The 12500-nt window shown below is 41.5% G+C and overlaps 1 protein-coding gene across 2 annotated transcripts in view; it reads right to left on the bottom strand.

Moving 5' to 3' along the window:
- The window catches only part of LOC122249244 (CAP-Gly domain-containing linker protein 3), a 75524-nt gene that overhangs the window by 7625 nt on the left and 55399 nt on the right, over nucleotides 1-12500 (bottom strand). For both annotated transcript variants that reach the window (XM_043009942.2, XM_043009943.2), the window contains exon 5: nucleotides 11747-11863. In XM_043009942.2, the coding sequence (XP_042865876.2) occupies nucleotides 11747-11863 (117 nt within the window). The remainder of the gene's footprint in view (nucleotides 1-11746; nucleotides 11864-12500) is intronic.

The following is a 12500-nucleotide window of genomic DNA, read 5'->3' as shown; positions in this document are numbered from 1 at the left end:
TCTGTCTGTCTGTCTGTCTGTGTCTGTCTGTCTGTCTGTCTGTCTGTCTATCTGTCTGTCTGGGTCTGTGTGTCTGTCTGTCTGTCTATCCGTCTGTCTGTCTGTTTGTCTAGGTCTGTGTGTCTGTCTGCCTGTCTATTTGTTTGTTTGTCTGTCTATCCGTCTGTCTGTCTGTTTGTCTGGGTCTGTGTGTCTGTCTGCCTGTCTATTTGTTTGTTTGTCTGTCTATCCGTCTGTCTGTCTGTTTGTCTGGGTCTATGTGTCTGTCTGCCTGTCTATTTGTTTGTTTGTCTGTCTATCCGTCTGTCTGTCTGTTTGTCTGGGTCTGTGTGTCTGTCTGCCTGTCTATTTGTTTGTTTGTCTGTCTATCCGTCTGTCTGTCTGTTTGTCTGGGTCTGTGTGTCTGTCTGCCTGTCTATTTGTTTGTTGGTCTGTCTATCTGTCTGTCTGTCTGTTTGTCTGGGTCTGTGTGTCTGTGTGTCTGTCTGCCTGTCTATTTGTTTGTATGTCTGTCTGTCTGTCTATCTGTCTGTCTGTCTGGGTCTGTGTGTCTGTCTGCCTATCTATTTGTTTGTTTGTCTGTCTTATCTGTCTGTTTGTCTGCTTGCTGATTTATGCGGAGCTTGTTGTAATAAAAGTACCGTAATGTATAAACGTGCTAGAGTGTGTGTGTGTGTGTGTGTGTGTGTGTGTGTGTGTGTGTGTGTGTGTGTGTGTGTGTGTGTGTGTGTGTGTGTGTGTGTCTGTCTGTCTGTTTACGTCTTTGTGTGTCTATCAAAATTATATCAACACTGAATCAAACCAAAGGGGAATGATCCGTGAATAGACAATGTACAATTAGCAGTTGACGATGCAAATGATTGCAATGTTAACAAGGAATTCCTCTATAATACGGAGATAACACCTTAATGAGTCGTTAAGGCTGATTATGTGCACCCGCGTCCATGTAGAGGCACATAACTCACAAACATATACATACCCCCCTCACACACACAAACATACAAACAGAGAGAGAGAGAGAGAGAGAGAGAGAGAGAGAGAGAGAGAGAGAGAGAGAGAGAGAGAGAGAGAGAGAGAGAGAGAGAGAGAGAGAGAGAGAGAGAGAGAGAGAGAGAGAGAGAGAGAGAGAGAGAGACCAAAGATAATGATGTTTCCCGGAATGCAAACATACAAACATACTCAACATCCTACAAACACTCAACCCCCCCTCCCTCCCCCCTCTATCTCATCTTCCCACCTCCCCTTTCACACACACACACACGTACACGCACACACACAAACCACGCATTAAAAGTCCCATAACTTCAGCCATTTCCTCCAGCCTCTTGCAATGAATGACAAGTGAAATTCCAAACCACACCCTCCGCCCTCAGTCACCGTAACGACGCAATCTATAAAGCCACAAATCAATGAAAATAGTCACAGATGATTAAGACAGGACTAACCACCGAGCAAATCCAGAAATAGAAATATGAGAAAAAAAAGTTTAGATACGTGACTATGGTCGATTATCTGCCACATAATAAGAAAGTGTTGATTTAAGTGTGTGTGTTTGTGTGTGTGTGTGTGTGTGTGTGTGTGTGTGTGTGTGTGTGTGTGTGTGTGTGTGTGTGTGTGTGTGTGTGTGTGTGTGTGTGTGTGTGTGTATGTATGTATGTATGTATGTATGTATGTATGTATGTATGTATGTATGTATGTATGTACGTATGTATGTATGTATGTATGTATGTATGTATGTATGTATGTATTATCGTAAGAATGTTCGCTTTTCCTTATTTCGCGTCGAGATGAAATAAAATGAAATATGCACTTTTTATTGATCAAAGTCTATCCGCGTCTTTGTTTGTCTATTTGCCTGATTTGCTGGTCGTCTACCTCACTCATTCACTTACTCACTCATTCTCTCTCTCTCTCTCTCTCTCTCTCTCTCTCTCTCTCTCTCTCTCTCTCTCTCTCTCTCTCTTCCTCTCCCTCTTCCTCTCTCTCTCTCTCTCTTCCTCTTCCTCTCCCTCAATACTTTATATTGTTCTTTTCCTTCCATTTCCTTCTTCACTGTTTCACTGAATGACCAGTCGTTTTCCTCTTTCTTTCATACACCACTTCGTAATAATCTACCGATTCATATTTCATGTATATTTTTTAATCTCTTTCATTATTTCAAATAACTATTTTATATCACATCATACATTTTAAAAGTACATTTCTGCCCAACTTAAAAGTCACATCCAATAACACACTCAAAACACACAGCCACACAACAAACCCACATACACTATTTTATCATCTGCTAAATGACCAACATAAACACAATAATTACACACACGGAAGAAGAAAGATAGGAAATTCTTCGCACTTTATAATTTCCGTCTCTCGCGAGTGTAAAAAAAGCTTTCTTGAAGGTGACGTAACGTATGTCTACGTTTGCCTCTCACGCCCGTAACGTTTGTGACGCACTAATACCAGGTAACGTTACTTTCACGGGCCGGTTACGCTGGTATTTCTAAGTCTTGCTGAATTGTTGGTGTTCGTGTATGGATATGTGGACGTGTGTGTGTGTGCGGGTGTGCGGGTGTGTGTGTGTGTGTGTGTGTGTGTGTGTGTGTGTGTGTGTGTGTGTGTGTGTGTGTGTGTGTGTGTGTGTGTGTGTGTGTGTGTGTGTGGACGTGTGTGTATCTGTGCGTGTGTGTCTGTGTATGTATGTATGTATGTATGGATATATCTGAAGTCTTGTGCATGAAATACTATAACGGGAAGGGGAGAGGGAGCGTGAGTGAAAGACAGGAACATAAATAGACAGACAATATTATATTAGACACAATATCATGCAATACAAGGTACAACAATATCGAAGGATTCACCTCGGATTCAAGGGAGAGAAAGAGAGAAAGAGAAAGAGAGAAAAATCGAGAAAGTGAGTGAGAGAGAGAAAGAGAGAGAGAGAGAGAGAGAGAGAGAGAGAGAGAGAGAGAGAGAGAGATAGAGATAGAGATAGAGAGAGAGAGAGAAGAGAACGAAAAAGGGGGGAAATACAGACAAAAAAAATCGCAACGATGAAATCCTGCACAAGCAGCGGCAATCCTTCTCGATCGCCTCTTCCTGCACGATCGGAGGGCCGTGTGCTACGTGATCTCCTGTCCTTCTTGCTCTCACGCCCCGATGTACTCACTAGTTGTTTTTTGTTTGTTTTATTAAGGAGGGCATGGGAGGGTTGCTATCTTTGTATGTGCTGCGTTTCTTGTTTGTTTGTTTTTTCTTTAACTTTGGGCTTCGCTTTGCTACTCTTTTTGTTTCTTTCTGTCTGTCTGCTTTTTTTTCTCTCTCTCTTTCTGTGTCTGTGTACATACACACACACACACACACACACACACACACACACACACACACACACATACACACACACACACACACTCACACACACATATATATATATATATATATATATATATATATGCATATACAATACTGTATATGTATATATATACATATTTACATATCCAACTATCTATCTGTCTACCTGTCTATGAATCTCCTTATCTCTCTCACGCACAGATTTCCTGCCATTGTCCGGAAAGCGGTTGTGTGGCTACGACGTCCTCTATAGTCTCCCGCTCTCTCTCCTCCTCTCTTTCCCTCTTTCTCACGAGGCAAGACAATGCTAAGAATCCGAAAACAGACTAGGAGGAGATGGGCTGTAAACACGCAAGCCACATGTCAAAAGGGCGTTCGTTCGATCCTGAAACAATGCCGTCGTTACCGAAGAGGAAGTCAGAGCCGCGTAAGAGAAGGCGCGAAATCGGACCAGTGAAAACAATGCCTATGGCTGCCTATTTTCACCGGGAAATAAAGTAAACATGACTGATTATTTTCACCAGAAATATATAACAAATAGAAACTGGAGTAAATACAATGATATTTCGATATTCCTCTAGGAATTAACAGAGATAAGAAAAGGGAAAGAGGGAAAAGAAGCTAGTAGAAAGTTCTTCATCTTTTATCTCTAGCGAAAGATAAGAAACACAGGTGAAAGGTAAACTACAGAATAGCATGTAAGTTTTTTTTTCAGCTTATCAGTAATCTGGAAGAGAAATGCGAGCACATTAAATTGAATGATGTGGAAAAGAGAGGAAGGAACTAGGAAGAACTAATATTATTGTAATTGTGCTCTGTATGTGTGTGTGTGTGCGTACGCGTGTGCATATGCCTGTGTGTGTGTGTTCCTGTGCTTGTGTGTGTGCCTGTACGTGTGTAAATAAAAAAAGCGGGAAAAGGACAAAGTTTTAAAACGTGAAAAAAACGCGAATGAAGAGAAACGAAAAAGAAGCAGTGTTACGAATCGCTTTTTTGTGGTCGACGCCTCTGACATTCTGCTCAATAATGCAGCGATAAAATGCGTTTCGGCAGAAATATAGATGAGGTGTGAGGGAAAGGGAGACTGAAATGGTGCAAAGAGAAGGGAGGTTGACATGGGATATGATGAGAAAAAAGACTGAGAAAGAGAGATAGAAAGAGAGAGAAAGAGAGAGAGAGAGAGAGAGAGAGAGAGAGAGAGAGAGAGAGAGAGAGAGAGAGAGAGAAGAAGGGAGAGAAAGAGAAGAGAGAGAGAGAGAGAGAGAGAGAGAGAGAGAGAGAGAGAGGAGGGGAAAGAAGAAGAGAGAGGAGGAGAGAGAGAGAGAGAGAGAGAGAGAGAGAGAGAGAGAGAGAGAGAGAGAGAGAGAGAGAGAGAGAGAGAGAGAGAGAGAGAGAGAGAGAGAGAGAGAGAGAACCGAAGATGATGTTTACCAGAGAGAGAGAGAGAGGGGGGGGAGAGGGGGAGAGAGGGGGAGGGAGGGAGGGAGATAGAGAGAGAAAGAGAGAGAAACGAAGTTGTCCGAATAACATTTTCGCATTTCAAATAATGGTCATCACCAACTCGTTAAACATCCAATAATCGTCATACTCGTCATTAGTCAGCGCCAAGTACATCTTCACAATGATTCAAACAAATAAACTAGAAAATAATTATAGTCTGCGAGCTTCTACGAGAGTATAGAGTGTAACCGTTCTCTATGGAAATTGCTCGTTTGCCGCCCACAGTTGCCCATAAAACACACGTATGCGAGGGTGTTAATTCCCGAGTCCTTCTTAGGTCTGTCTGTCTGTCTGTCTGTCTGTCTGTCTGTCTGTCTGTCTGTCTGTCTGTCTGTCTGTCTGTCTGTCTGTCTGTCTGTCTGTCTGTCTGTCTGTCTGTCTGTCTGTCTGTCTGTCTGTCTGTCTGTCTGTCTGTCTGTCTGTCTGTCTGACTGTCTGTCTGTCTGTCTTTCTTTTTTCCTTTCTCACGCATCCTTCCTATTAACTGTAGTATGACGGAGGAACAGGGGAAAAGGAGAATGCGTAGAGAAAGGAGAGGAGGAGGAGGACGAGAAGATTAAACGAAGAAAATAAAGGGATAAAGAAGAGGGAGAAGAAAAATAATTATAAGAAGAGGAGGGAGAAGAAAAAGAAGAGGAAAAAAAAGAGGGAGAATAAAAAAAAAAGAATAAGAGGGAAAAGAAGAAGAAGAAGAGGTAGAAGAAAAAGAAGAACAGGGAGAAAAAAGAAAGAGGAGAATTAGAAACAAAATAAAAAAAGAAAGGGAAGTGATTAAAAAAAAAGAAGCAAAACACGAAGGGAAACAAGAACGAAAGAGGAACATGAAGAACTTACAACCGTTTTTTTTTGTCTTACTTTATATCACATATAATCAAACAATCTCTAAGATCTCATATCTATTTTCAAATTCATCTACAAAATTCCATAATTATCAACTAGACTCGTGCGATGGTATGGAACCCGCGAGCTATAGGTTGAGAACCACTAATGTTGACGTCGGTTAATCTACTATTTGTTCTACCGTTAGATGGCCCGCTTTCCCTTGACTTGGGATTTATCTCGGGGGGGGGGGGAGGAAGTGGGGGAGGATGTGGAGGAAAAGGAGGAAGGAAAGGCGATGGAGGTGGAGGTGGAGGAAAAGGAGGAAGGAGAGGAAGTGGAGATGGAGGTGGAGGAAAAGGAGGAAGGAAAGGCGATGGAGGTGGAGGTGGAGGAGAAGGGAGAGGTGTTGACGGATGCGTAGATGGAGGAGGAGGAAGAGGAGGTGAGGTAGAGGTGAAAGGGATGAGGAATAGGAGGAGGAGGAGGGAAAGGAGATGGAGGAGGAGGAGGTAGAGGAAGACGTGGTGAGGTGGAGGTATAGGTAGAGGAGGAGGAGAATGATAATAACAATAATAATAAAATTGGCAATAAAAGTAATCATAGTTGTAATGGCAATAATAATGGTGATAAGAATGATAGCTACGGCAATAAAAAAATGACAATAATGAAGATAATAATGACAAAAATAATGATAACTATAAGTATAATGAAAATTATACAATAATGATAATAATAACAATGATGTCAATAACAAAAACAACAATTATAATAATAATAATGATAATAACAATGATGAATATGATGATAATGATATTCCTACTACTACTACTACTAATAATAATAATAATACTGATAATAGTAATACCAATGATGATAGAAATGATAATGATGATAATAATAAGATAACTATGCTAATAACAATGATAATACTGACAAGAGTAATAACAACAATAACGATGATAATATTAATATCAATAACAATAACGATATTAGTAGCAACTGACATAACTGACAATGAGCAATAACACACGATAATCATGATAATCAAATATGTAAATGAAAGGAAATGCATTATGACATTATGTATAAAATATATAAAAAGTCATACAAGCTTCGCTAACCATATTTACAAATCCTTAACTTCAATTCCACTAATTTTCCCTTTTTACTCCCTATTTCATCATCTTTACACAAAAGATCCTAATTATCATAAAAAGTGTAATCTAACTTTGATACGCAACTCTTACCAAACGAAGAAAAAAAAATATATAAAAAGAAAACGTAAACACGGTGCTTTTAACTGTCACGCGCGCGCGCAATTCGAGTTAATTTCACAGCAATCGAAAGCGTTACGTCATATCGGCGCTATAGTGTCTCTGTCGCTTTTACACACACACACACACACACACACACACACACACACACACACACACACACACACAAACACACACACACATATATAAATATATATGTATATATATATACATACATATATATACTTTTTTCTTTCTTTCTTATTTTCTTTTTCCTCATGAGTGAATAAATGGTGTATTTGCGTGTGTGTGTGTGTGTGTGTGTGTGTGTGTGTGTGTGTGTGTGTGTGTGTGTGTGTGTGTGTGTGTGTGTGTGTGTGTGTGTGTGTGTGTGTGTGTGTGTGTGCGCGCGCGTGCGTGGCCGTGTGCGTGTGCGTGTGTCTGTGTGTGTGTGTGTGCGCGCGCGCGAACACACACCAATATTCTCGCTTTCTTTTTTCCCTTCTATTTAGACTGCTATATTTTCGCGTTTTATTTTTTCTTATATTGTCATACTGATAATTCAAAAATCATACGCTCATATTCAAAAATAGAATATTTCTCTTACCTGTGAATTATTGATATGTTGAGTGATTGAAATAATTATATTTGGTAATAACAAGGATTATCAGCATATATCATTGTTACTAAAACCATGATACTCATTACTATCGTTATGGTCATCATTATCACCACCTTTTTCATTCTCATCACTTTATTATCATCATCATTATGATCATCACTCTCAGTAATAAAATCTGGAAACCTTATTAAAAATTATGGGAAAAAATATCTGTCAGCAGATGAATCAATGAATCAACATAAAATAAATATATAAATTTATTAATAATAAAAAAAACACTTGTCGATATGGGCGTGGCCACAATTTTTGCTGTTGATGTTGTTTGGGTGTTTGCTTGTTTTGCAATGATACGAAGAAAGGAGAGGAAAAGGAGGAAGAAAAAAAAACGAGGAGAGAGAAGAAAGAAGAGGACGAATAAGAAGGAGGAAGGAGAAAAAATGAGGAGGAATAAGGAATAGGAGGAGGAGGAGAGAATGTATGAAAATGGAATGAAGAGGGAAAAGAAGAAAATGAAGAGGAAGAAAGAGGCTGTTGGGGGAGAAACAGAGCAAATGAGAGTAAAGATGGGTGCAGTAAACGGAGGAAAGGGAGAGATAAATGAAAGAAGAAGGGAAAAGAGAGAAGGAAGAGGGGAAGGCAAAAAGAGGGAGGGGGAGAGAAGAGGGAAAAAGAAAGGTGAGGAGGAGAGAGAGAAGAAGGAAGATGGATGGGAGGAGGAAGGAGAGAGAGGAAAAGAGATAGAAAGAGGTAGGAGAGAAGGGGAAAATAAATATGACGAGGAGGAAAGGGGGGGAGGGAAGGGGAGGGAAGGGGGGGGAGAAACTATGCAACAAGGACCCGGCAACGGCGACAGCGACACCGCGTTACGTCAATTGCAACTGCGCTCTGCAACGGTCTCGTGCACAAGCGTGAAAGTTTACCTCTGTTAGGGGGGGTAAGAGGGGAGAGGGAGGTGGGAGGGAAGGAGGAGAAGGGAGGAGGAGGAGGAGAAGGAGGAAGAGGAGGAGGGGGAGTTGAGGGAGGAAGGTGGAACGGAATGAGAAGGCGGGGGGGAGGAAGAGGAAGAGGAAGAGGAGGAGGAGGAGGGGAGGAGGAGGAGGAGGGGGGGGTGAGGGAGGAAGGTGGAACGGGATGAGAAGGGGGGAGGGGGGGAAGAGGAGGAGGGGGAGTTGAGGGATGAAGGCAGGAGGGGATGAGAAGGGAGGAGGAGGGGGAAGAAGAGGAGGAAGGGGGTAGGGGAGAAGGATGAGAAGGGAAGAAGCAGAGGAGGAGGAGGAGGAGGAGAAGGAGGAGGAGGAGGAGGAGGAGAAGTGAGAGATTGAAGAAGGTAGGAAAAGAGAAGGGGATGAGGAAGGAGGGAAAGGGAGCATGGAGATAGGAGAGGGTAGGAGTCTAGAATGAGGGGGTAGGATGGAGAAAAAATTGGGGTGTGAGGGAAGCAGGGGCGGATCTAGGGACGAGGATTGTGAAACGGGAAGGCGGAGGGGAAGGGGAAGGGGAAGGGGAAGGGGAAGGGGAAGGGGAAGGGGAAGGGGAAGGAGAGGAGGGGGGAAGGGACGCGGAAGCGGAGACGATGGGGAAGGGGAAGACGGAGACGATGGGGAAGGGGAAGACGGAGGAGAAGGGGAAGGGGAAGGGGAGACAGATGGAAGGGGAAGGGGAAAGGGAAGGGGAGGGGAAGGGGAAGGAGAGGGCAAGACGGACGGGAGGGGGAAGGGGAAATGGTAAGGAAAATGATGAAAGGGAGACTGAGATATATGAACTTTATTTCGTTTTTCTTTACTCTTTAGTGTTGCTGAGATCTGTCACACATGATGTCGTCCGTGCATGCAGCTCTATTTGGTCTGTTTGACTGACTGTGTCTCCCCTTCTATCTGCCCCTCTCACACTCATGTATATATATATACATATATCTGCGTGCGTGTGTGTGTGTGTGTGTGTGTGTGTGTGTGTGTGTGTGTGTGTGTGTGTGTGTGTGTGTGTGTGTGTGTGTGTGTGTGTGTGTGTGTGTGTGTGTGTGTGTGTGTGTGTGTGTGTGTGTGTGTGTGTGTGTGTTTTATATTATATATATATATATATATATATATATATATATATATATATATATATATATATATATATACATATACATATATGCATATATACATATATACATATATCGTCACACGGATCGTCAGACACAACCAGACAGACAGACAGGTAAATTAGAATGTAGAAGAATACAAATAAACCCAACGCAAACATGCACACTCCTGAGCTCGATTGCGTAACAAGAGTGCATTCACCGGTAGAGAACATCCACCATTTTCTCTTGAGCTTTTCACCTTTCATGGTCGTTGCATTTGTTGATTTTCTGCAATTTTCTCCAAAATATCCCAATCGCTTAAGATAGAAAAAAAATAACAAGAAAGTGTAATAGCAATTTTGTAATTATCATTGCCAACAAAATTATGGATAAAAGGATGGTAGTTATCATCGTAATGACAACGATGATATTTATAATAATGACAATAGATAATTGGATGCACTATAGAGTAATGGGAGATACACAGACATACGTGCAGACAGACAGACATATAGACATACAAACAGACAGACAGACAGGTAAAAAAATGGACAAACAAACAGTTAGCAAGACAGACAAACAGATAAACAGATAAACAGTCAGATAGATAGATGGGCAGACAGATAGACTGACAGAGAAACAGACAGACAGACCGATAGGTAGATAGACATACAGATGAGAGACAGACAAGAGTGAAAGACAGAAAATAAGGAAGTAAAAGAAAATCGAAAACTCTAAAACTAAATAAAAAGATAAACAAACAACCAAAGTGATGAAACAAGGGAGAAAAAAATACAAAAGCAAAAAAATGATAAAACAATAAAAGGGGAGAAACAAACAAAGGAAAGACACAAAGGAAACAACAGCCAAGGTCCCGTTATTAGACAAGCACCTCACACGCACCCCTCCACCTCCCCCTCCCCCTCCCCCAGCCTTGCAGGGGGTCGTGTCAAGGGCAGAGGAAGGAATGGAGTGCAGAGGAGAAGAATAAAAAGGAAGGAAGGAGGGAGGGAGGGAGGGAGGGAGAGGAGGGAGGGAGGAAGGGAGATGAGGGAAGGAGAGAGAGGGGGAGGGAGGGAGGAAGGGGTGGAGGGAGAGGGGGAGGGAGGGAGGGAGGGAGGGAGATGAGGAAAAAAGAGAAAAGAGGAAGAGAGAGCCCCAGGAAGGGAGGAGGAAGAGAAAGGGATATATAGGGGCGATAGAAAGAGGAAGAGGGGAGTAAAGAAGGAGGGAGAAAAAAGAGAGAGAAAGGGTAGCGGGCGACAGAAAGAGGGGGAAGTAAAGAAGGGGAGAGAAAGAGAAAAAGAAAGGGAAGCGGGCGAGAGGAGGTACGAGGAATATTAACTAAAAAAAAAAAGATAATAGCCAGGGTGAAGGGCTTTATGCTCCGTGTTATATTCTCGTGTTTATATTCATGTGTAAAAAGACCCATTCACTTTGTCTGCGTGTGGTCTTTTGCCAGTCTTTAAAAAAAGAAAAAAACTTGAATGGATTGTGTGTGAAGGGCTTTATGCTGTGTGTATATGTCTGTAATATGTGTGTAAAAGACCCATGTTTGTCTGGTGTGGTTTTTGTTTGTCTGTGTGTGTGTGTGTGTGTGTGTGTACTTGTGTGTGTGTGTGTGTAAGTGTGTATGTAAGTGTGTGTAAGTGTGTGTGTGTGTGTGTGTGTAAGTGTGAGTGTGTATGTGTGTGTGTGTGTGTGTGTGTGTGCGTGTGCGTGTGCGTGTGCGTGTGTGTGTGTGTGTGTGTGTGTACGACTGTACGACAGTGTACGTGTGCGTGTGCATGTGCATGTGCATGTGCATGTGCGTGTGCGTGTGCGAATGACAACGATTCATAGTGCTCTCTCCTACTCCCCATTATCATTTTATTGTTGTTGCCATTATCATCATTATTTCCTACTTCATTTTTATTTCAAACCTCCCCTTCCCCTTCCGTTAGCTTTTTTTATCGGTTGCTGTCCTCCACTCCTTTGCATTATTCTTTCCCTCAACTTTATTCGACTTATGACTTATCCCTCTTTCCTCCATCTTCGCATTACATCATACCATTACTCTCCTATTGCAACCGACATTCAAATGACATCACAAATCACAAATACAAATATATTGCAAAAACAAAACAAATACATTACCTGCAAGGCGGTGGCAGGATCGCCAACACCAACACTGCCAGACTTGACAGCGTAGTGCAACAGTGTCATATCTGTCAAGGCGTCACGGTCGTCCACGTGACATCCCATATTCAAGATCTGCGGATGAAGAAACGTAAACATTAGATTTATGAATGGGTAGAAATGTAGATAGTAAGCATTAGTTTTATGAATGGGAGAATGTCAATAGTAAACATTGGTTTTATGAATGGGAGAATGTCAATAGTAAACATTAGATTTATGAATGGGTAGAAATGTAGATGGTAAACACTGGTTTTATGAATGGGAGAATGTCAATAGTAAATATTGGTTTTATGAATGGGAGAATGTCAATAGTAAATATTGGTTTTATGAATGGGAGAATGTCAATAGTAAACATTGGTTTTATGAATGGGTAGAAATGTAGATAGTAAACATTGGTTTTATGAATAGGAGAATGTCAATTAGTAAATATTGGTTTTATGAATGGGAGAATGTCAATTGTAAATATTGGGATTATGAATAGGAAATAGGTAGATAGATAGACTATAAAACTGAAATTGTGAATGAAAAAACGGACATGATTTTTTTTTCACAGTATATTGAAAATATGTATTTGCAGATTAACATTGCAAAGATTGATATAATAAGATCGGAAAGAAATCCCTCCCATTTTTCAAAACCCTGGACAATTTCATGCAATACACAGATCTCGAGGTATGCGAACACAAACACAAACACACGCGCACACACACAC

The sequence above is a fragment of the Penaeus japonicus genome, unplaced genomic scaffold (genome assembly GCF_977035675.1).
Source record: "Penaeus japonicus unplaced genomic scaffold, GWHDUDI00000001_assembly GWHDUDI00000010, whole genome shotgun sequence".
Classification (NCBI taxonomy): Eukaryota; Metazoa; Arthropoda; class Malacostraca; order Decapoda; family Penaeidae; genus Penaeus; species Penaeus japonicus.
This window is presented reverse-complemented; position numbering and strand designations above follow the sequence as displayed.